The 26938-nt window shown below is 40.8% G+C and overlaps 1 protein-coding gene across 7 annotated transcripts in view; it reads left to right on the forward strand.

The window, feature by feature from the left end:
* The window catches only part of KAZN (kazrin, periplakin interacting protein), a 333751-nt gene that overhangs the window by 75432 nt on the left and 231381 nt on the right, over positions 1-26938 (forward strand). For 6 of the 7 annotated variants that reach the window (XR_012850831.1, XM_075839523.1, XM_075839524.1 and 3 more), the window contains exon 2: positions 11236-11393. Coding sequence is in view for 6 of the 7 variants with exons in the window: in XM_075839523.1 (XP_075695638.1) it covers positions 11236-11393 (158 nt within the window). In the remaining variant the exon portion in view is untranslated. Of the gene's footprint in view, positions 1-8605; positions 8640-11235; positions 11394-26938 lie in introns of those variants that run through there. The other variant, XM_075839526.1, reaches the window with a different exon arrangement.

Genomic DNA, 26938 nt, shown 5'->3' on the forward strand with positions numbered 1-26938 from the left:
AGTATATATTGGTGTTATTTATGTGTGCAGTGTATATATTGGTGTTATTTATGTGTGCAGTGTATATATTGGTGTTATTTATGTGTACAGTATATATTGGTATTATTTATGTGTACAGTATATATTGGTGTTATTTATGTGTACAGTATATATTGGTATTATTTATGTGTACAGTATATATTGGTGTTATTTATGTATACAGTATATATTGGTGTTATTTATGTGTACAGTGTATATATTGGTATTATTTATGTGTGCAGTATATATTGGTGTTATTTATGTGTACAGTGTATATATTGGTGTTATTTATGTGTACAGTGTATATATTGGTGTTATTTATGTGTGCAGTATATATTGGTGTTATTTTTGTGTACAGTGTATATATTGGTATTATTTATGTGTACAGTATATATTGATGTTATTTATGTGTGCAGTATATATTGGTGTTATTTATGTATACAGTATATATTGGTGTTATTTATGTGTACAGTATATATTGGTATTATTTATGTGTACAGTATATATTGGTGTTATTTATGTGTACAGTATATATTGGTGTTATTTATGTATACAGTATATATTGGTGTTATTTATGTGTACAGTATATATTGGTATTTATGTGTACAGTATATATTGGTGTTATTTATGTGTACAATATATATTGGTATTATTTATGTGTACAGTATATATTGGTGTTATTTATGTGTACAGTGTATATATTGGTGTTATTTATGTGTACAGTATATATTGGTGTTATTTATATGTACAGTATATATTGGTGTTATTTATGTATACAGTATATATTGGTGTTATTTATGTGTACAGTGTATATATTGGTGTTATTTATGTATACAGTATATATTGGTGTTATTTATGTGTACAGTATATATTGGTGTTATTTATGTGTACAGTATATATTGGTGTTATTTATGTGTACAGTATATATTGGTGTTATTTATGTGTACAGTGTATATATTGGTATTATTTATGTATACAGTATATATTGGTGTTATTTATGTGTACAGTATATATTGGTATTATTTATGTGTACAGTATATATTGGTGTTATTTATGTGTGCAGTATATATTGGTGTTATTTATGTGTACAGTATATATTGGTGTTATTTATGTGTACAGTATATATTGGTATTATTTATGTGTACAGTATATATTGGTGTTATTTATGTGTACAGTATATATTGGTGTTATTTATGTGTACAGTATATATTGGTGTTATTTATGTATACAGTATATATTGGTATTATTTATGTGTACAGTATATATTGGTGTTATTTATGTGTACAGTATATATTGGTGTTATTTATGTGTGCAGTATATATTGGTGTTATTTATATGTACAGTATATATTGGTGTTATTTATGTGTACAGTATATATTGGTGTTATTTATGTGTACAGTGTATATATTGGTGTTATTTATGTGTACAGTATATATTGGTGTTATTTATGTGTACAGTATATATTGGTGTTATTTATGTGTACAGTATATATTGGTGTTATTTATATGTACAGTATATATTGGTGTTATTTATGTGCACAGTATATATTGGTGTTATTTATGTGTACAGTATATATTGGTGTTATTTATGTGTACAGTATATATTGGTGTTATTTATGTGTACAGTATATATTGGTGTTATTTATATGTACAGTATATATTGGTGTTATTTATGTGTACAGTATATATTGGTGTTATTTATGTGTACAGTGTATATATTGGTGTTATTTATGTATACAGTATATATTGGTGTTATTTATGTATACAGTATATATTGGTGTTATTTATGTGTACAGTATATATTGGTATTATTTATGTGTACAGTATATATTGGTATTATTTATGTGTACAGTATATATTGGTGTTATTTATGTGTACAGTATATATTGGTGTTATTTATGTGTACAGTATATATTGGTGTTATTTATGTGTACAGTATATATTGGTGTTATTTATGTGTACAGTATATATTGGTGTTATTTATGTGTACAGTATATATTGGTGTTATTTATGTGTACAGTATATATTGGTGTTATTTATGTATACAGTATATATTGGTGTTATTTATGTGTACAGTATATATTGGTATTATTTATGTGTACAGTATATATTGGTGTTATTTATGTGTACAGTATATATTGGTGTTATTTATGTGTACAGTATATAATGGTGTTATTTATGTGTACAGTGTATATATTGGTGTTATTTATGTGTACAGTATATATTGGTATTATTTATGTGTACAGTATACATGATTACATGATTCATGTGTACACTATTTATCACTGCATTGTTCGTGTGTATAGAGAGTCTATTTCAGGGTATTGTCACCATCTCCAGTAGGTCTCCATTCCTGCCGTCTTTCTTCTGTGCTTCTCAAACATTTTCTAAGGGATAATCAGACACCGTTCCTGTATGAGATTGTGACCGGCGTGTACATTCAGCCCATCACATGCTGCTCCCATTTAACGGTTTTGTGGGATTTATTGATTTATGAAATATCTGAATAGAACAAAAGGAAGGCAACATTTCAAGGAGCATCAGAAACAATGCATCATTTTTTTTTAGTATCTGAACAGCAGGCCCACAAACATATTTCATGGACAGTAGGTGGGCCTCTATGCTTTAAAATGCCAGTTCTGATTTTATGTCCCAGTCCGGCTCCGGATATCATATACTACATAACAATTAGAATAGACCGCAACCAATGATAGATCCCTTTGTTGGCCATCTGATTTGTCGCGTTTTGTTTGTATTGATTATAATATTTTTTCAGTACTTATATTATTCCTACTACTAATATCGTCATCAGATATAATAATACAAATTTTTTTTTGTTCATTTTCATTTCCCATCGGAAACTTTGATCTGAACACCAAGAATGATATTTGCTAAATAAGACGTGACGTGAGATAAGTTATATGAGACATAACGGGTGGTGAGTGCGACTGTTTAACAAGTCTTACAAGTGGCGGGTTCTGATGGATTTTCATGACTTCACCGTCTTAGTTCAGTCATAAATTTGCCTTTTGAAGACATCTTCTCAAGCCAAAGGAAAGAACTGTTTACAAAATGTTAGAGCGAAGATAATCAAAGAGTCAAATATTTACTCAGAACTTGTTATACCAGACAATTCTGAAAAAGAGACGGGCTCCTTATTGAGCTCCTTCCATAAAAGAAAACCGGTAAACCGTACCGACTGACTCATAATTACATAATCAGAGCATTTAAAGGGTATGTCCACAATTTCACCATTTACATATAGATATTATCTATGTAAAATATTGAATAACATTGTTGATACATGACATTACTTATCTTGTTCTGATCCTGAGTTATAGTCAGTATTGGAGACAAGAGCTGTATTCATAATTCTGCTGGATATTATGGGAAGCAGTCAGCAACCTTGTCTTTAGACACACCCCCTAACAATAGAGCTGAGCTACCATAATGCAGTGGGACAGTTCATTTTTACGGCATTAAATTACTGTACAGACAATGGTGTACATAACATAGAGGCAGTTGCTATGGGGCCCCTGGAGAGAGGACCCGGTCAAGGTTTGCCCAATCCCCTTAGTTTTTGGGTGGTGACAACCTGTGAAGGACAGGGACTGTAATATTAGCAAACAAGGGAGGGAGAGATTGGCACAGGAGTCATGGATAGGGGCTGGGCAGGGCAAACAAGTCCTTCTATGCTGGTTAGCATTACCACCACTATAAAGGGAGGGTATGTTTTTATCCCTGCTATGAGGCCCCTTTTCTCTATGTACGCACCTGTATAAAGATTTCACTTCCCAGAATGTAAATCTTTAGGGCCAACACTATCAATTCACTGAACCAGCAGGGGATGCTGGTTGATTTTAGCTCTGAAGCCTGCAAATTTGTAGATATTACTTACTCAAATTTTTCTGTTGATTATATCCATCAGTGTACTGTTAAATTGTGGACATATCTCTTTAAATGTATGTAGGTATATTCCAAGCAAAGAGATAGGCTATTCTGGATGTTTCATATATGGCCGAACAACCAGTGATGTGACCTATGGCAGGTGGAGAGCCATCGGTTGAAGACCAAATAACTGTAGCCTGAACATGGAGTGCTCTTTTGCCAAGAGGTTCCACCTGTGGCTAAGATTCAGTTGGCTGCCCTAGCCCTGTATCTAAATACACTGACCAAAGCAGAGTGGTTTGTTGCCCCCTTCATGGCACCTTGCACCAGGGCACATGCCCGATAAGCCCCACCTTTCGTTGCTGCTTTTGCCCTGTGTCCTGAAGTGGCTTTGACTATAATATTATTACATTTACCAAGGGGAGGGCTACCACCTAAGCTCTTCACATCTGAAGCAATGCCAGTTTTCTACCATGCATTAGCAGACCTTCAGGCCATTGATAAAGTCAAGGTTGCCACAGAACACTGGCACTCAGCCAATCTAATGAACAAAAATATAACTAAGAATGATTATTACTGGGATCACTGCTATTCTAGGACTGTGTTTTATGTTCTCCAGGCTGTCTGTAATTATCACTGACCTTTCTCTTCGATGTCCTTGAATACTAAAACCTATGCCACCTCCCTTATCCTCCGCACTGATATCTGAAGAAAGTTCATTTTTCTCATATTATTTATTAGCAATCAACATAAATTATATCAGAAAGTATGAGAATCTTCACGTTATCAGAATATGCTGAATGCAATATATACTGGAGAATGATAGCTTCAGATTGTTACTCACCTCACTTTGTTCCAGCTGTGCTTTCAGGGTGGCCATGGGAGCGCCAGGGAAGGTGAGTATAGTGATTTTTTTTTTTTTTTTTTTTTTTACTTTCAGCTGTTCGCAGGGAAATTGGCACCAAAATTTGCAGCTGGAGATTTCCTTGTGGCTTTCTGGGGATTTACTATGGACATTTTCTGCTGCAAATCTGCTACGCGTGGACGTACCCTAACGGTGAAGAACGGCGAGTTTCCTTGGACACCACTCCCTGGTCTAGCCAACTGACTGCGGCTTAAGGGGGTTATACACTGGGCGATTATCGGGCAAACAATTGTTGCCGATAATTGTAGCGATCATCGATTAGCAGATGAACGGGCAAGCGCTTGTTCATCAGCTGATCGTATCATTCTAAAAAAGTAAAATACTATCGTTGTCGGCAGCTCGTCTCACTGTGTAAACAGGGAGTCGCTTTCCCGACATGATAATAATGTATGGAGATGAGCGATCGGAGTAACGACCGCTCGCCCTCATGCATAACTCCTTGTGACAGGAGCAAACGAGTGCCGATCTACGACCGTCTTGTTGATTTGCCAAAATCGGCCGATGTAATAGGGGCTTTCATGCCTCCATTGAGTAACGTAACCCAGATAAGTAAACCTTGTAAAATCCTCTTTAGAAACAACAGAAGTAAAAAGAATAGAGTCTGGAGAGGGTACAATGGAACAGAGAAATGGTGTTTATTCTTGTGTCAATGGCGAACTAATGAACAGTATCATTCTCATGGTCAAGAACATTATATCTTGAGACTAATCTGGGGCCTTTTTGATTCCTTACATAACACCTATGGACTGCTAAAACTTTTGGCCCCGTTTTAAAAAGCTGAACCTACTGCTAGCCATACATTTCCCCTATAACATCAAATAAAATGAATGGCCGACCATATAATACAATGATGTGCTAGGTATGTCAGAGCGAGCGCTGGTTTTGTTAGTCATTCTCTGCTAAGGATAATAGAGGAAGCTCCAAGTTGGGGACACCTTCTATGATGCCCAAATGTCCTAATAGGTCACAAGAAAAGGGTTTGTCGTGGTGAGACAAACCTTTTAAATTTATAAGCTGTGGTTAATGGTGAATGGGGGTTTATCACATTAAGATTTGTGGACTGTAGAAGCCATTGTAGCCAACCTCATCATGCTCGTTCATTTATCGGCAAGGTGGCCAAAGGCTTGCTCCTCAAAAGTGGTGCCAAGATCAAACAGAAAAGGGTTTTCTCTCATAGCACAACCCCTTTGATAGGGTTCTCTGGGAAAGCCCTTCAAAATGTGATCTATGAGGATTTGACCCCTGAGATCTTAAGAAGCATCCATATTTTTTTTTTCAAAGAAAACCCCTTTAAATATCACATAAGAAATAAAGAAACCAACTAACTGAATTACAATAGAGAACTTCAATAACAGAATGGAAGTCCAAAAAGGATAAAATGAAAATTCTCGCTATTGTGATAACAGTTGTTTATTATAAGACACAGCGAGGGAGTTCATAAGATTATGTGGGGAATGGATACAACACCGCAAGGCAATATTCTTTTATGGAGAAAGAAACGGTGATTTAGATGTAAACTTTTTAAACACCATATACTGAATAGAAGCAGAGAATGTTCTTTGTTTTATCCTTGATTGAGCTTTCTATTCAGCAGTTTAATAGTATCCGGATGGCAGCGGGTCCTAGCTATATAATCTACATTTATAAATTGTGTGCATGCTGAGTTCATATACCTTAGTATTATTTATGGCCATATATTCCTCCAGACAAATAACAACGTCCTATAAAGTACTGCCAGTATAGACATAAAACCCCAACGTGACTGCTCCTCTGCATCCGCTCCCTCTAAAATGAAGTATTGCTCAAATTTGTCTAGCTCTGCCAGCGACATAACTGTGTATAAATAATGCCTCGGACTGGCACGGTAATTACCGACATGCAATTTTTGCTTCTTTCCTCGCTTATCCTTATTTGTAAATGCCTTTCTGACTCATAAAATCCAGCCATAATAAAGGACCACTAAGCGTCAAAGTACTCATATTGTGGTTTAGGGCGATAGAATGGGTTAGAGCATTTATGTCTCATTTACTGTACATATTGTGGCTGGTAAACACAGAGATGGAGAGGACGACGGGCTCAGATAAAAAAAAACAATAAGCCAAGAAACTGTGATGAAGAAATATGTACACTTGAAATCACAAAGGCGGCATTCACTGTAATGAATTTGCTTTCTATGTCTAAAGCTACGGTTTATAAACCGCCTCAGAAGGACGAATTAGGTTACCATGGGAACCATCGATATGTCATTATATAATGGGATAATCTTTGCTGGAAGTTATAAGGTCTTTGTAGAGGATTTGAAGCTCTGTATCAAACAAACGGGGCACCGACTGTAACGGGGAGGTGGCGGGGCACCGAGTGTAACGGGGAGGTGGCGGGGCAGTGACATTCCATCCGCAGGAACTTTGATGGTGTGGAAGAATGGCAGGCGGACACGTAGTTCCCATTCGGTATCTTAAACTTTTACTTATTACTCAGGAAATGCAATCTTGATAGTTTCAAATATTTACCCAGTTCAACAAGAGTACGGATATAGTCTCTCACACCAAACTTGAAAGTTGCAAACTTATATACAATGTACGTGGCGGATGGCAGATTGGTGCCGGTTTTTCACATAATACAAAATACTCTTGCTGGTTCCACAATGTGCACAAATCTTAGTTATGGTCAACTATTTACAGTGGTGGGCTGTGGTGGCTTCCCCTTTAAATGCTGTCCACAGTATCTGGCAGCGGATCGTCAGCCTTCTTTCGCACAGGCGGCGTAGGTAAGGATAGAAAGGTTCTCTCACACTGTACGATGCCTTCTCAGGTGTCTGCCATTCTCTTACTTGCGGTGGTGGCCCTCTGAAGCCAATCAGTCACAGCCTACTCTTTGCGACTCCAACTCAGGAACGCAGCATTTATGCTCCGTCAGTCTGTCTCTCAGGTCATGCGGCGCTCCTTAAACTACCACGAGCCTCAGTCACTCAAACTCCATTTATGTCACAATGTCTCTGGCCTGTTCCGCTCTGCTGTGTGACTACTTGTGACACGGACACTGACAGCCACCTCCTACCCTCACCACAGTCATACACCCAACAGCACTTACTTACTTGCAAACTCTCGTTGGCCCGGCGAGCGCAACGTGCCCACACCTCCACGTTCCACAAACTGCAGAGTTCCACTTCAAGGGATATAGAACATCTATGTGAGACGTCTTCCGCCTAACTGGGAGCGCTGATCACAGCTGAAGATGCAAAACGGTCAGCTGAGCGCTTCTGCACCGTCATTTCTGCAACGGTGGGGGTTTCAGCAGCCGGTCCCGCACCGATCCAAACTTTTGACATGTCTCTATGATATATCAAAAGTTTGATGAAAGTTCAGTCACTCTTTAAGCACTGGGTAAAAGCTTTCTAAGTGTCGTATCTTTATTAACCCTTTTGTAGAATAGAAACTTAGTCAATCAAGGCCCGAACATAAATACAAATAGAAAGGGACGGTTTTCTTTGTACTCCATTGTAAAACATCAAGTGCGCAGCACGAGAGACTATTCTAACAAAATATAATTTCAGTCCTTACATTTTTACTGCATCTGCAGACTTCTGTTCTTGCATTATAAATAGGGGTCAGTGGAGTCAGGCAGAAATGAAAAAGCACAGCTTTATGTAAATCGAGTTAAATTGCCGGTTTTATCCTTCAGATGGTGCACAAGATCCTCCTCTCACTGCAGTGGCTGCAGAAGTATTGTGCAGAGAGACCGGTCTTTATACAGGGACAGGGGCTCGTTCATTATAACAGTGAGGTGACTTATTAAAGGGGCAGGCTCAGGTCAGTGGATTTTAATGCTAAAGACAGATGTGGGAGATGATCAAGTGTCTTCTCCATACCTGAGAACAGTTGATCATTACCGCCATGTTTGCTCACTATAAACATTGCATTAGCACTTTCTGTTCCAAATCATATGGTCGATAAGGTTAATCTAATATAAAGCCCAAGTTACTGTACATATAAAGCTATTTGTAATGTAACATACACAGTATATACAGTACTAGTCAAAAGTTTGAACTTACCTACTAATAGAAGGGAACTTTAAGACATTACTTCAAACTCCTTGGCCAAATGGAAAATCTGTAACCGAGACCCCCGTACTATCACATGTCATCCATTCTACTGGTCTCCTTATGTTGAGAAGAAGGACCTTTTGGGCCCCCAGGCTCCAGGGCCAGGTGCGACCACAATCTCTGCATCTCCTTTAGTTGTTCCCTTGCTCCAAGACTCTTACCGACGTTGCAGACTGCTCCCTGCCAAGTCTATATATTATAGACTCGGCAGGGGAGAGTCTCTAATGTGATCAAAGTAAGCAAGTGGGGAGGTTCCGGTATATGTTCTCAGCTGCAGTCAGACCTGAGCAGATCTGTCTACAGAGTCTGTGTGCTGGGTCATGTAGAACAGGTACAGGACACTGAAGGGGTTTGCTGAAGGCTACTGAGGTGTGTTGAGGTCTGTTGAAGGGGGTTTGGGTCAGCTGGGGTCTACTGAAAGTTGCTGGAGTGAGTTGAGGTCTACTGACGGGTACCGGGGTGCGTTGAAGTCTGTTGAAGGGGTTTGGGTCAGCTGGGATCTACTGAAGGGTTCTGCAGTGAGCTGGTGTCTGTTGATGGGTGCTGGTGTTTTGTGGAAGCTTCTGGAATGTGCTAGAGGTCGCATTTCCATGTTTGGTGGTACATGCCAAGTTATGACTTCACAATACATAGTGCAATTACAGAGAAAGGAGACAGATAACTCTCATTTATCCATATTTTTCAAACCATAATACTTGCTAGAAGATGAATATGAATAGGCTATTAAAAAAAAAATCTAGTGAATCTCAATGTTGGACAGATAGCTTGGGCCCATCCAGGGTCATTATCAAGGCAGTACAGATGATAATGTAGATAGAGGCCTTGGTTGATCAGTGATGAGTTAAAAAGGGCCCACACTTAGCTTTCAGCTGCCCTTTGACACTACATGGGACTCACACAAATATACTTACTATATGAACGGGCCTCATTTAATAGGCAATAACATAAAAACATAGGGCCCATCCAATTAGTCTTCTGTTTAGCTCCCAAAGGACCCACTAAATGTATGGCATGACTCTGAAAACACTCATAGAGTTCATATGTCCCTATTCCTTTCCTCTGACAGGGGCCCACAGAATATACTTCATAATGACCATGTGATCTCCCTCCCCAAAGAAAGGATGTATATGAGATGCACGCCTATGTTGACGGTGGGGTGCAAAGGGGTTGGGATGACGTCCCAATGTATATAGTCTCGATTACCCCAGCACTTGTGCTGCGGTAATCGTGACTATATCTCCCTCCCCAAAATATCTTCCCTCAATCCCCCCCCTAAGGTTTGTAATGGGTTAACAGATAGAATACCGTAGATGTGGGAGATAGCCCAAGGAGCCCAATCCATTTTATTGTATGGGGCCCAGATATTTCAAATGCAAGCCCCGGGCCACACAACTAATGAGGGCAAGTGCATATTCACTTTTAATAGCTTTGGTCAGTTCCACCGTGAACATCAGCTTTTTCCTTTGCCAGATCTCATGGGCCTTGTTGTGGCAGGGTCACCTTACCACATAAGAACCAGGGCCCACCCGAGAATCCTCTGATCCTACAATTTACAGGAACATTTATGGACAGCAAGCAATCCTGGTGTAATGACCGGGATAGGGAAACAGACAAGTGAGCCCTAATCTACCCGCCACTCAGTCCCTGCCTACTTTCAACGACCCGCCCTAGACGACAGGGTACAACTGGGCGACGGTCCCTACACTCAATAAGTGCACGACAGACAACCAGACAAGGAAACACAGAACAAAGGGAAACGGGGCAGTTGCCCACGGCAACACCGTGAGCAACAAGAGTAGTAAACAAGCCGAGTCAAACCAGGAGAGTACGAGGTGCCAAACGTAGAGCAGGAGAGTAGTGAACAAGCCGAGTCAAACCAGGAGTGTAGGAGGTACCAAACGCAGAGCAGAAGAGTAGTCAGTAAGCCAGGGTCAATACGAAGCAGGGACAAGTAGTTCAAGAAGCTGCAGCAGGGCCAGGAAACCAGCAGAGAAGAATCACAAGCAAGGAGGAACAGGAAAGGCAGGTATAAATAGACAGAGGGCGGGAGCTAGCTCCGTCTGGCCAGGCTGTGATAGGCTCTCCCACTCCTAAGCCTGCCATCCTGAGTGGTGGAAGATGGAGTCAGTCTCACAGACATAGAAGCAGGTGCAGACTGATTACCTATGGGCGTGGATACAGAAGCTGTGCCTGGCAGATCCTTAACACCTGGCATAAGTTACAGTCTGATGAGCAGGATAGGAGGAAGGTGGTGGCATTGGTTCAATGAATAAGACAACCATTGTATTTTTTTTTCTTTTCAGCTGTGAAGTCACTTCATACCTTGAATGATCAAATATCACATTTTATTGTGGCCAAGCCGTCAGCTCTAGAAGATAATGAAGACATCTTCCATCCGGCTGAGAAAGAGTCTTTGAAGAAGTCTATGATCATTATGAGACAACTTTTAGTTGAAGCACAGGTAAGTCAATACATTATTTACCACTTCATATTTATGACTTCATATTTATGTTACTTAAAGGGGTTGTCCAGAATATAATAATAGGGCTGATTGAGTTAATCCCATAAAGCACTAAAACTTTGCAATGCCCAAATTGTATGACAGATCCCTGATTCTCTGCTGGTCTTTGTTAATCCAGCTTCACCCATCACGCGTCACCTGTATATGTGACCACTGTAGTCAATCACTGGTCGCAGCAGTGACATTGAAAGGTAATCAAAGACCGGCAGGGGACCAGGGTAGTGTCGGCATGAGCATCGCAGGGGATTAGTAAGGTGAGTATTACTCCTTTTGTTATTTTAGACCTTTGTCAACTTTTTGTAAAAGGCTTCATGGGGCCGGAAAACATTAAAACAATGCAGAAGGACCTTCAGTCCTATAGGAAAACATTTATAACACCGAAGGAGATTTATCAATAGTAAAATACACAAATTGCAAAAAAAAATATGAAAATGGCGCACTATGTATATTTGGCACATTTCTTTTTCTTCTTCCAACTCAACTCATGATATAATTGAGAAATGGCTGGAGAACTTTAAACAATTTAATGTCAGATCAAGGTCTGTGGAGGCCCCCGGGCAAGTGTGTGGCGGTCCTCCTGCCATGGAGTGAGGCCAAGATGTAATGTAATACTGCCATAATACTTCACCAATATGAGCACCATGGAGTACCTAAATAATACCACCCACCATAAAGTGCAAAATAACAGTACACACAGTGCTTATATACAATTGCCATAAAGTGCCATGTTGTGAACACATAATAGGCACCATAGTGCAATGTGCAATTGCCCCAGTTGCGTCTCTAATCCGGCCCTGCAAAAAATTATATTTTATAGAATATATATATATATGTGTGTATGTATATATATATATATATATGTATGTATAATATATATATATATATATATATATATATATATATATATATATATATATAGAGGGAAATACCGTATAATAGAGCACAGACACATCTTTATACTGAATTTTACTTTAAAACTTGCCATGCACTGTAGGATGTGGAGGAAAGAATACATAGTATTAGTACTGCAAGATCTAGAGCTCATATGCCAAGAGTTCATTTCCTCGAGTTATGTTAAATAATCCCAAGGTTTATAAACCACAATCCCTACAAGTGAAAGATATTTTTAGTCCAGGACATGAAAAACATTCAAAGGACCCAGGCACGTTGCCAATCTCTGTTGTTTTTGCAGCTTTCTGCAGATAATCTTCATCTCTTACAGAAAAATATTGTCAATTTAAGAAATGGTATCTCGGCTGTGTCAGATGCATTTCTTCAAAGAGCCCAATTAAGAAAAAAAATCTCTTAATCTCTTAGTTATCATCATGTTTAGAAGTGCTCTACATGAAAAACATCCCACAACATATCTTGCTGCAAATCGAGGTGTATAATATATCACTGTACAGTGATTATCGGGCAGGGAAGGACAAGATAGAATAGAAGGCGAGGAGGAGAGAAGTTCATATTTTGCCCTCTAATACCTATGGAAAATTCTGAAAAAAAAAATCACAAAAAGAACAATACACTAATTAAAAAAAACCCAAATCAATTATTAGTTTAAAGGATATGCCCACCTTTGCAACAAATTATGTTCCAATGCATCTAAAATGAAAAAAAAAGCAACTTTTCACATAGCCTTCATTAAAAATCTCCTACCATTTTATGTATACAGCTTCTATGCAGACCTTTGTGTTTCCATGGTTACAGACTACAAACAAACCCTGTGTAGTCTAATCCTGCAGTCATACTCCCTTTCATCTAACCCCTACTTTTTGCTAACCTAATGAACATAGGGTAACAAGAAGTGGGGGACACTATGACTGCAGCATCAGACTACACAGGGTTTTTTTATATTCTGTTACCATGTAGACACATAGGTCTGCACAGGAGCTGTATACTCACAATGGTAGGAGATTTTTAATCAAGATTAAGTAAAAAAAATCTCTTCCTTTTTTATTTTAGATGCATTGGAGCAGTAAACAAAAATTGGCAGCAAAGGTGGACATACCTTTTAAACTATAGTGGACCCCCGCAGCTGCTGGGCCCCATATCAGTTGCTGTACCTACTATTTTGCACACCCCCTCCTCCCTGTTAACTGTATAACTCCAGGCAGACTTTTTTTTAAGGGGCTGAGGAGGATTCTGAATATTTACACAGAGCCTGCAGGCAATGATTGGGGAATCCAGACTTCTGGAGGTTGAGGAAAATGCCCCTTTGCTCGAATAAGATAAGACTCGATATAATTGACTATCCAAAGGTCATTGGGAAGAATACTTTGAATCAACATTTCATATTCTGGTTGCCTGATGGGGTTATAGAATGTATACAGTCAGCTTATGCATACACATATCAGCCAGCAGAAACAAGCAGGGCAGCAGTGTAAAGCATAGGGGAGGGACATAGGCAGAAGCCTGACTTGATCTAAAAAGAGACAGTTGGTAATTTTCTGACTCCGATAGAGTCCAATATAGTCAATGAATCCAAGCCGCAGTCATGGTAATAGCTAAAATAAATAGCAGGTAAGCCCAGAGAGTTATATATTATTTTTACGACCACGGCCGCACTTAACAATATAATAATATAACAGCGCATTCTATTATTCTGTCATATTTTTATTCCCTGTACAAATGGCAATTATAAAACAAGCTGGTCAGGTCATAGGGATTCCATAACATTATTTCATCAATAAGCTAATTGAATTCTATTAATGAAGCTTAGTCAAATTTAATTTGCTCCTCTTTAGAGACTTCATGTCTGACTAATGTCAGAATATACCAAGATGATAACTCCTGGTGACACTTGATGAGCGCGTCTCTGTGAAGAAGGCGCGTAAAAAAACGCTGCGTAAAAAGGAGCATGTCACTTCTTGAGCCGTTTTTGGAGCAGTTTTTTAGAGTCAATTGTAAAACAGCTCCAAAAACATCTATAAAAAAAAAAAGCTTCAAAAAACGTTTTCTGCTTCAAAAACGGCTGAAAATCTGAATACAGCTCCGTAATTTTCAGCTGTTTTTACTTGTGCGTGTGAACATACTCTTAGGGCATGTTCACACGTGGCGGAATTGCTGTGGAAATCCGCAGCAGACAGTCTGTCCATTGGTTTCCACACCTTTTTAGTTATCTTCATGCAGACGTTGCGGACAACTCCGCTGCGGACCATAGGCTGCGTTACGGAATTTGGTGTCCGCAGCATACACTGGCTGTTGCGGACTTGATGCATACTTCTGGCGTAATTTCTCCATTGACTTCAATGGAGTTGCAAAATTACGCAATGAAATCCGCAGATGTTATGTGTGTTGCGGATTGCTTTCGCGAACAGGATATTTCATCATTCTGGCTGGACCTATGTGTTTCGAGGTCTATAGCCAGACTGAGATGGAATGTTTTAAAAGAGAGCAGGGTGTGATCTTCACCTGAATACGCAACGACTAATCCGCAGCATTTTACTGCAAAGGCGCAACGGAATCTGCAACGCAGATTATGTGCGGCATTGATGCGGACAGTGTCGGCAGAATTCTGCCACGTCTGGCCATGCCCTTATTGTTTGCACATGGACAGCACTGTACATATGGTTGTGGCTGTTTATGTATGGAGCTGTTATTTGCATATTGGTTTTATTAGAGCACTGTATGGTGGTATTTAAAGGGTAACTAAACTTTTAAAAAACTTTTGACATGCCATAGTGACATGTCAGAAGTTTTGATCACTAGGGGTGCAAGCACCGAGACCCTCACTGATCGCTAAAAAGGAAGCAGCAGAAGTGCTCCTGTGTGGGCTGTGCCATTTTGTTTCTGATCGACTTTCTTTGGAGCAGCTCAATAGAAAGAGTCCGTACACCGATCGCTCGGCTTTCCAATTAAAGCCGATCAGAAATGAAGCGGCACAGCGCTCATTCGAGCATTTCCGCAGCTTCGTTTTAGTGATTGGTGGGGGTCTTAGTGCTCGGACCTATTGACTATGACATGTCAATATTTTTTTTTAAAAGTTTAGTTACCCTTTAAAATGTGTGGCACTGTACAGTATATTATTTTTGCAGTGGATGATGGTGGTGGCACTGTATTATTACATAGGCAACTGTATGAAAGTATTATTTGGTCGATGTATGGCGCTGTTATTTAGGCACCATACTGTATGGTGCTTATAATTAGGCACTGTATGGTATGTTGGTTTGTATACTGTAAGACGTTACACCAGATGGACGGGTACCATTAAAAGGTACTGTACATGGTATCATTCAACATAAGGCCATGTCTTTTTATTGCTCCCTGTTGACAGTCATTTCAGGCTGACTTGAGCTGGCTTCAGTGCGGTTACTGAAAATGTCTCACCCCTGACATACGTGTGAATGACATTAGCAGCTCTCTGCACTTCTTAAAGGTGTAGATTAGGTGTAGCTCTCCTTTAAACAGTGATTTTTTCACATCCTAATATGCGTTATACAGCAATGTATATTACAGTGAGTCGCATCTAAGTATAGGTCAGCCTGAGGGAAAAAAGGCAGAATGTGCAGGACCTATAGCCAGCTGTGGATGCAGCTATGCTTAGACAGATCAATCGGCTTTATAACTGACTTCTCATTTTCAGGACTTTGTTGTGATCAGATTTAATGAAAACATTTTGAAAGACAATCAGATTATGAATGGGCAATCACGTTCATTGCTGAAATACCACAGAGAGTGGCTACAAAGAGAATCTTTCAGCCTGGAGGACGCAACATGTCCATGCGTTACACAGACATCTTACTGATTTTAATTAGAACTGTGTAATGCTTAAAGGGTAGCTATACTTTCAACAAACTTCTGACATGTCATAGTGCATAGTTGCTAACAGTCCAGTATTTGCCGGGACTGTCCCATATTTACAGACACAGTCCCGGCAAATTACGGGCTACATTCAATTGTATTTGCGTCCTCAGGACGCAGATACAATTAAATACTATGGCAGAGCAGAAAACTATCTGCTTCCTGCTCTGCCATTCACTCCTTCTGGAGCGGAATCCCCTGCCAAAGGGTTGCTGACCCTGGCCGGGGATTCTGCTCATAGAGGGAGACCCTGACTTTACTTTCCATATAAGGGCAGTGACATCAGGGGCACCTCCTGCAGCGGAATCCCTGGCCAGAGCATTGCCGAGGCTCTGGCCAGGGATTCCGCTCATAGAGGGAGCCACTGACGACGTCACTGTCCATATAGGGACTGTGAAGTCAGGAGCTCCTCCTGGAGTGCCGGAATCCCCGGCCAGAGCTTTGACGACGCTCTGGCCAGGGATTCCGCTACTGGAGGAACCCTTGGCATCACTGTCCCTATAAGGAAAGTGACTTCAGGGGCTCCTCCAGGAGAGGAATCCCTGACCAGAGCGTCGGGAATGCTATGGCTGGGGATTCTCCTCCTAGGGGGAGGCTCTATCTACAAGGAGAGATGGGGTGGCACTATCTACAAGGGGGTGTGTGTGTCACAAAGGGTCTGTGGACCCACTGGGCCGTACCGCCTTGGCGGTAAGGCAGCTGGCCAACAGGGAGCAGTTGACTGTCTATAGTTCTATAGGTACCTGTGGCAGCTCAGACAGCTCGGCTGGGACTTAGGTAGCAGGCGGACGTCAAGCGAGGTGAAGCAGGTCAGACATGGATGTAGCGCAGCACGACTTTGGCACAGCTCCGTGCTAGACCGGGAAGGTATGTATTGCTAGGATTAGGAACTCGAAACAAGTATATACGTACAGGGACAGGGACTGGAACAGGAAACACACTAGGAGGCCATCACATAGACTAACTCTAGAGAACACAACAACGCTCAGGCATAGAACTAGGGGGCTGGACCCCTCTTATAGTCCAGGTCCGGTGCGCGCACTGCCCCTTTAAGAGCAGGCCCGAGCGCGCGCGCGCATACTACGGGATCTGGCAGAGGTGAGAGGACGTGAGCGCTGGCGTCTCCTGAGGAGGAGGCCGGGGCCAGCGCTTGCCGACTCGTGGCTGCGGCTGTCAGGGGGATGTTGGAGCTGACAGCCCGCAGCCACAGACATTACAGTGTGGCACTATCTACAGGGGGAATGTGTGGCACTATCTACAGGTGGAGTATGTGGCACTATCTACAGGGGGAGTATGTGGCACTATGTATGTGGCACTATCTACAGGGAGGTGTGCGTGGCACTATCTACAAGGGGGTGTGTGGCATCATCTACAGGGGGTTGTGTGGCATCATCTACAGGTGGGATGTGTAGCATAATCAAAAGGGGGCTGTGTGGCATAATCTACACGGGGTCTGTGTGACATAATCTACACGGGGTCTGTGTGGCATAATCTACAGGGGGCTGTGTGGCATCATCTACAGAGGGGCTGTGTTGCATTATCTACAGGGGGCCAGTGTTGGTATATCTACAGGGGGGCTGTGTTGCAGTATTTATAGGGAGCTGTGTGGCACTATCTACAGAGGACACAGTGGTATTATCTACAGAGGGCACTGTGGTATTATCTACAGAGGGCATCGTGGCATTATCTAAAAAGGGTATGCGTGGCACATTCTACAGAGGGCACTGTGGCAATATCTACATGGGGCCATGTGACACTATCTTCAGGGGGCACTGTGGCATTATCTACAGGAAGCAGTGCATGGCAATATCTACAGAGAGCAGTGTGTGGCAATATCTACAGGGAGCTGTGCGTGGCAATATCTACAGGCAGCAGTGTGTGGCAATATCTACTGGGGTCAATGTGGAGCACCATCTACAAGGGGGCTGTGTGGCAATATCTACAGGGAGCAGTGTGTGGCAATATTTACTGGTGGCAGTGTGGCACATCATCTACAAGGGGCACTGAGTGTGGCACTATCTACAGGGAGCAGTGCGTGGCTTTATCGACATGGAGCAGTGTGGGGCACCATCTACAAGGGGCACTGGGTGTGACACTTTCTACGCTGGTTTTTATGCTACCAGTGATAAAGTGAGACATCACCTGCCTGTAAAAAAACAGATAACCAAAGAGATACTGGCCACCATATTAGTTGTCAGCCAAACGAGTGCAGACATTTTTGTTCATTAATTTGTATGCAGAAATTCGGGAAACAAAGCCACACAGAAATATAGGACCTGTTGTGAGTTTTACGCAGTGGACTCACGCTGCGCAAAAATCACTGACAGTCTGCACTGCCCCATAGACTAATATAGGTCCGTGCGACACGCGTGAAAATCTCGCGCGTTGCACGGACGTATATCACGTTCGTGTAAATCCGCCCTTATACTGGGTTTCCCTGCAGATTACGGCTGATTGCTGGGTGTCTTCGCAGCGAGACACCCTTGATCCTTTACCCAAAAGAAGTGCATTGTTGTTGAAAGTATTTGCCATGGAGGTAAAAGCTACAAGTGGCTGCTATGTAGAAACTATACTATAACAGTGCTTAGACAGAGCACACAGTCTTGTTCATATAGCTAGTTTTTCCTACATCAGATTATTGTACAGTGCCTGAGGTACAGACTGCACGTCCCACATCCTGTGCAGGCATAGAGCCAAAAAGAATGCTGAGAGATTTCAGCTAGGAAGCTTGCAGAATTGTAAATGCAGCACCGGTCTATAGTACAGGCTGTAACTCAGGATCTGTACAAGATAAGTAATGTAATGTATGTACAAAGTTACTTATTCTTTTATATGTAACCTTTAAGGTGGACGCTTATCTCTGCTGGGGGATAAATAGTATATAGTGTGCTACATTGCATCTCATAGAACTCAATACAGTCACATTAAATGTGTAATTTAATTTATGATGGCAATATTGCAGGAAACTCAGACATGTATAATTTTTCTGCAGTATGCCCTGCAGCGTGTAGATTTTTTCAGTCTACATGATGGCTATGCTGTGTGGCAGGGCTGCAGGCAATTCAAAGGATTGTCCAGGACCAGGATTAGAAAAACATGGCTGCTTTTTTCCAAAAACAGTCCCACACTTGTTTGTGGTATTGCAGCTCAGTTCTATTAACTTTAGTGGAACTGTGCTGCAATACCAGACACAACCCATGGACAGGTGTGGTGCCTTTTTTGGAAGAGAGCAGCTGTGTTTTTCTAATCCTGGACAACCATGTAGGCTTTGCCTCACACAGTTCATTTTTTTTTTTTTTTTTTTGGGGTTGTCTCATCAAGATAACTTTTTTCATATGCCCTATTAGATTTTATGGATGTAATAGAGAGGAGTTCTATGCTCGTGACCTATTATTATTAGCCACTCTTGCGGACTCTCCCAGGCCATATTACATAGTCCGCCATTCATTTGGATGTGTGTAATGTAATACCACGTTTCTCCTGTAGTGGCCGCTGTGTTCACCCAGCAATATCTGCTTATCGCCACGGTGGCTTTCCTTTAAGCGGGAGAAACCCTTTAACTTGTGTTTCTTACCAGGGATAATCTTATTGGTCTTCTTTCACTTCTGACTACCAGCTGTTAATCACTTCATGCATATTCCTTAAAGGTTTATTCCCAACCCACGGAATATGGCATAAATGTCTGATCGATGATAGTCCAGCTCTGGGACCCACACCTATATGGAGAGAGGCGGTCATCCAACTCACATTTTGCCTTGTGAGGCAGCCACTGGCTGCCGATTCAGAGCAGGGACTAAGTGGAGAGGTAGCGGTTGTTCAGCTGTTTCTGTAACTCCCATAGAACAGAAAAGATAGAGGCGGCCACCTCTCCAATTATTCCCCACCTAGAATCGTCAGCCAGCGGCCACCTCCCGAGGCAGGATAGGGGCCGCGTGACCGCTGTTCTCAATATAGGTGTGGTTCCGAGAGCTGATACCCGCATCTATCAAACATTTATGGCATATCTTGTGGATATGTCATAAATGTCTGAGTTGGGAATAACCCTATAACTACATTTTTGATTTCCCTGTCTTCTTCACATCTGTACAAGGTCTTCTGAAGTCAGTAGTTACCGACTACCAAGCTTAATCAAACTCTACATGGCTACTTGTTATCTTATGGTTTAAATTCTCTCCCGAAGGAATCTTAAATGACAGCTGTGTCTAACCCATTAAAGGACCGTTATTATCTTTCCAACTTTCAGCCTCACTTAACTTGAAGTAAGCGCTTGTCACCCTTCACACTTGCATGTTTCTTCATTGGAAGTATTAAAGCCGCTGAATAATTTACTGGGGCTTCACACGTCTTTTTCTGAATTTTAAAGATTGTAAACAAGAATGTAACTAATTCATTTGGGAAAAGCAGAATAAAGAAAATGATTCACGAGAAGACCCCCGTGTTGTGTTTTCTTCTTGTCACTTACAGCTATTGCCATTCAAGACATCTGTCTTACAGTCTGTTTCTTGTCAGCAAGAAACGTGAAAACGTAGATTTCCATATGTTTATGCGAATGTACATACCACACGTTCTCAAAGGACAAGAGGATTTATTTCGTTTTTGTACATCTCAATTGTGTGGGAATCCGCTTCGGTTTTCAGAGTTTACATAGTAGAGCAAAAAAAAGATATACAAGACAACATAGGATAAAGCCATGTCAACAGCATTAGGGTTCATAGGGTAGGCCGAGACAGAAATCATTGGACATAATGATTGTACCACCAACAAAGACCACTCTAACCCCAAAAACACCACATGGACAAATCCTGTGGCCAACAAAACAAAATAATATGTAAAAATAGAATTGAAATTTTATAAAATCTCAAGAAAATTACTTATTATCCTGAATGAACTCTGAGCACTAATCTATTATGTTGACCTGTCGTCAAGAAATAACTTATCTTAGGGTTTCGAAGACAACACATCAGACCACCATCTCCTGAGAACTTATTTCACTTGGTCCATCAGTTTACTTTGGTTTCGTAGTTCTAAAAAGAACTAAACTGTAATCATCAATTTCAGTGATAGGTATTTGGTTATCATGTAGGCTAATATAACTAGTTTTGGGTCTTTTTTAGGGCTATATTCAAGGAAGATATTATAATGAGGTCAAACATCTGGAGTTGTGGTTTTTACAGACATGAGCAAATAGCAAAAAAGCCACATAACAAAATATACTGCTATATATGTTGTAAAATATTGCAGTTAAAAACATGAGTTAAAAAACATTGGCAGAACAAAATCCATGTACATCTGAATAAAATGGACATCTTGATCATCAAAAGCCTCATGCACATGACGTATTATGGGTACATGCATAGCCAGATACGGGCCCATACCGTAGCATCATGTGTCTCAGATTCTTTAACAAGGAAACAGAATTTTTTTTCTCACGGAAATGGGGCATGTTTCACCGGTTGTTGTATTCCCGTAGAAGCATAACTTTTAGGGGAGAAAATGGTTCCTCACGTAGGGATTCCATCTGCCGCCATGTGCATGAGCCCTAAGGGAAGATATACAGAAAAAAATACATATATCCTCAATTGTATACAAATTATCATAAATGTAACCAGAAATATTACTATGAAAAGGTTTATAGAAAGTATATTTACTCATAATGGTCGAAGCTAAAAGGTGGAGTAATATTTGTCATAAATTCACATGGAATCTGAGAATGTGTTTCCCACGTACAATTAATTCATCCCACCCTAAGGCCCCATGCACACGAACGTGCTTTTGCGGCCACAATTCCCCCGAAAATCTACGGTAGAATTGCGGCCCCATTCATTCCTATGGGCCCATGCACACAACCGTGGTTTCCACTGTCCGTGCATGGCCCAAGAGCCTGGACCGCAGAAAGAACGGACATGTCTTATTACGGCCATGTTCAGGCTCATAGGAAATAATGGAAGCGGCCATGAACATGGCCCGCGATTTGGTGTCACTCCGCGGCCGGCCGACCCGAAAATCACATCCGTGCACATGGCTACGGTACATGCGGTACCAAATACTGTGTGCATAGTTACATAGTTGATAAGTTTGAAAAAAGACACCAGTCCATTAACTCCGACGTATAATCCTAACGTGTTGATCCAGTAAACAACCCTACCCCGACATATTGGTGGTGAGAAGGAGACTGAGAATACCCCCTTCGCGCGCGCGCACACACACACACGCGCAAATATTTGCTTTATACAGAGGATTATATATTAGTCTTCTAGGCTTTACTATTATGTATTAAAGTGCAGTAACGTTATTTCATAGGAGAAATTCTCAGGAATAAGATTTGTTTTATTCATTTTACAAAAAGAGCTGCCTCCGATGTGTGAAGGCAATGAGCCTACTCAAGGTTGCTAAAGTAATTGATTTTCTTTAGAACATATAGACATGTGCCATCACTATACAGTATATATATTTAAAATGTGACAACCTGCAGCTGTATATCTATATATTAAATGAAATCTAATGTTGAATATGGTTGACCACCAATGAGTCATTTGGATTAAAATTTAATTTAAACGTATTTGTTTCGAATGTCAAACCATTGAGAAATCCCACCCATCACGTGCCGTATTAAATGATTTTCATTGTTACTCCTCTCCCATCGCTTGGTTGAACTCGATGAACGTACTGTATGTCTTTTGTCAACCGTACTAAAGGTTCAACACACTTTCAATAGCTGTCCACCGATAGCTATTCTTCCTGACCTCCCCACACACATGCGCGCTCGGTTCGGCCAAGCGTGCATGTGTTCTCAATGGAGAGAGAGGAATAAAGACAAAGGACCGGGCATGTTGATGTTCACCTGACTTCTGCTGAATGTTGGCAAAACATCTTATACCCGTCAGATGGTCGGCCGGCTCCGCCGAAATCGTTGAGTTCGCAGACGTAATTCTACTGTGTTAGGCCACCTTTACTATGTAACGCGTTGTGAATATTTTGCAAACTTTTAACCATTACTCCGCATTGACAGAAGTCCCTTTTTCATACAGAACTAACATGGCACCCCAAAGGGCTATATGAATGTCCAGCATGAGTTACAATGTAATATAATGGTAATAAGACTCCTTAATCTTTTTAACTTGCCAGCTGGATACTTGAAATGCGGCATTCATAAATCAACCCACTGATATTTTTTCCTTTCATAGGGGAAAGTAGATACCATTTAATGCATAATTAATTATGTAATTTCATGTATTTACCTACCAGAGAGCAATTAAAAATGTTTCCAATTTATTTATAGTCACAAGAGAAGGAAATTAACTAATTTACTCCTGGACGAGACCGCAGAGCCGTGTGCATTTACTTTCTGTGGCTATAGAAGAGATTGATAAGAGAGAGAAAAAAACAGCAATTTTCATTTACTTCAATACAGGTTGTTGCAAAGTGAATCACTGGATCTTGTTTCCAGCCAGGCAATTAAGTAGCAGCAATCTCGCACTGTGACTTTAGAGGCTAAATATACATAATCAGGACTCTGCAGCGCTTTGATAAACAAAAATTAGAGGCGCACAAAGAAGATTCTCGCACACAACTGAACCCAGAGCTGATGATATGAAAATTAGAATCGCATTTAAATAGGAGAAGGTCATCGAGGTAATAAATAACTGGGTAGATGATGTATATAACCTGTTACATGGCAGGTGGCAAAATGAAGTACGCCCTGATAAGCTGCACATGAAGAGATCTTAGCAAATTGCAAATATTGAACATAAGGACGTTGTGCTAAGGGATGAAATCTATGAGACTTGGTGAAATATTATTGTAAAGCTTTCAACTTTTTGGAAATTAGGCTGTGTTCACATCACCATCAATGTTTCCGTCTGGTTAACCCCTCAGCGGAAAGGCAAACGGAAACCTAAGCTTCCGTTTCCCTCACCACTGAACTCAATGGTTATGGAAAACTAGCTAATGGTTTCCGTCTGTCACCGTTGTGACAGGGTTCCATCGTTTTGACACAATCAATAGCGCAGTCGTCAGCTTAGGTTTCCGTTTGACTTTCCGTTGAGGGGTTAACCCGACGGAAACATCCGACAGAATCCCTCGACCGTAGGGCAACGGTGATGTGAACAGGCATTTAACGGGATTGTCTAGTTTAGAAAATCCATTTTCAAATATCCAATTAGAGCATTCTGACAGAGTCAATACCCTCATCTATATGCCAGAGCGGAGATTGGCTTCAAAGAGCGTCCCTGCCTCTGGAGGACCCAGCATATCCATGTATTACATGCCAGCGGATTGTTTTCAATGGGAAAACTATGTAATACTTAATTTTTCCTGTGGTGGTGCAGCAGCGGAATTGAACGCTTGCTGTCAGATTTCCTCACTGATTACAGCTGATCAATGAAGGTCCCAATAACGGGACCCTTCTAACAGAAAGGGATATATTCCAAAGTGGACAACCGATTAACATTAACAGAGAGATGCTCCACTCTGGTAATTTCTCAGCACTAGCCAATCATTTGAGCAGCGCTAGCCAATCTTATAGCAGGGTTGCCTATCTGGGAATACCAAAGAACAGTGTTTATCGGGTTGTCTGAGAAGTCCTGCGGCCATCTTGGATGGCAGAAGAGGGCGCTCAGGAATCAGGGGATCAGTGACACAACAAGCTAAACGGAAGGTACCAGGTAAGTAAACTGCATTCCCAAGAAATTGCTTAACTTTTAGTTTTTAATGAATGTTCTGCAAGTTTCTATATACCATGCGTTTCAATTTCCCATTTCAAGATCTATTTGCTTTCAAGTGAAAGCATATATGTATGTGTAAAAAGGAATCCAAGGGTTGAATGTGCAGTTAGCCAATAGGGCATTGCCAAAAGCCCTGGCAAATGAGAGGGCCCATAGGACACTCCTTCTGCAGCATTAGGTGGATGGGTCCATCAGAGCGAAGGGAATAGGGCCCGCTTTGCTACTATCAATGAAGCCAGTCACTTTGCCTTATTGAAAGCTGTGGTCACATCTGTGGAGTGTCGCACATTAAGTGCATTCGTTCTCTCAATGCGTTGATGCGTTGATGTCCCCAGCCTGGGAACCAAGGCCTCTGTCAGTCAAACACTAGCAAACGCAATTATATCGTTATTCAATTGTTAACCTTCTGCCAAAGAAGTGCACACATGTGAGTTAAGAATCTTGCCAAGGACCCTGCAGTGCAATGTCAAAGAGATCGCATACTCCAAATGAAAGTGCCAACCAACTGGTGCATGCCGCAGGACATGTGTAGGATCAGTGCCTGTCCTGGCTGAAGAGCTGATCGGAACAGTGGGAATTCAGATTCAATGCTCCGTTATCAGATGTTTCCCACTTGAAGCAATTCCAACATCTCAATATATTTATTTAGTACCTTGGCCACAATTCTCCTGGCATTGGTATCCCGTGGGTCTAAAGCTATTGTTGAACAAAAGCTGATGGAAAGGGAATGCTGGGTTGTCTAGTTTATCTGCGAGATGTATGAGGGGAAAAAAAAGACTTTTATTTTTTGCATTAAAATGATTCCCAGCATTTGGAAAATTATGTTTTTTAATTGTGAACATTAATTTTTGGAGGTTTCTTATTGTTTTTCTCTCCACTTTACTGGCAATGTAGAATTTTTATGGTTATATTCAGTAGTCCGTATGAATTTTATAGATCCAGATGCATTAAAATTTATGTTTATTTTGTTCCCAATTAACTATTTTCAATTTACTGAGGAAATAATAAGGAAATGCAATCCTAAATAAATGCATGCACAAACTGTCGCTAGTATAATTCTAGGGGCTCTTTTCAGAGGTAAAACCTGGACGATGAGGACAAGAAAGACCATGATGCCATAAATAGGTGGTCCTCATGAGGCAACCTCTTTAAAACATAGGAGTTGGTAAAGGTTTTTGAGAATACCCGTTTGCACCTAGGAAAACAAACAAGTTAAAGCCCAAATAATGAGACTGCAGACCCAGCCAACTCATTCGAAAAGACAATTATTTTCAGAGGGATTGAAGGATAAAGAGTTCTCAGCAACTAGATGGACTAATGCAATCAAAAGATACAATGAACAGATCATTGAGAATCCTGAAGACCCAAACAGAAGGGCATTCTGAAGAACCATTACTCATATGGTCACCTGAAGATGAAACTGACTGGCTGGACCGCAACCATAACCAACCTAAACACTTGTTCCACTTTGGTAGCATTGTGGGGCCAGCTGTATGGTTTGAAAGCAGGGATTTATTATTTATTAAAAGAGGCTGTCTCAGAATAGATATGGGTGAGAGATCGCTAGGATATTGGCACCAATGCCCGACCAGTGGAGGTTCAACCGCCATGACCACCATGATCACTGGAATGAAGCGGCAGTGATGGCAGGAAAGTGTTGCCATGTCACTTCATCTCCTGTTGGCTCTGCTCAGCTTTTTTCCTGGCAGCCGTATGGTTGGCCATTAACTTTATTCCCTATTTTTACCCTTCTCATTTGTTACCTTAGGAGGGACTAACAAGCAGCAATGAGTCCATTTGGTTCCTGTGCATTTTATATTTTAAAGTTTAAGCTGCAATGTGAAAAATTCATTTTCCAATTAACAATTTTGGCTACTGATTGTGGATGCCATGGAAACCAAGCGTTTCTACAGTGAGTCATTTAACCTCCGAAAAGACATCACATTGAAGCAAGCAACCTAT

The sequence above is a fragment of the Rhinoderma darwinii genome, chromosome 10 (genome assembly GCF_050947455.1).
Source record: "Rhinoderma darwinii isolate aRhiDar2 chromosome 10, aRhiDar2.hap1, whole genome shotgun sequence".
Taxonomy (NCBI): Eukaryota; Metazoa; Chordata; class Amphibia; order Anura; family Rhinodermatidae; genus Rhinoderma; species Rhinoderma darwinii.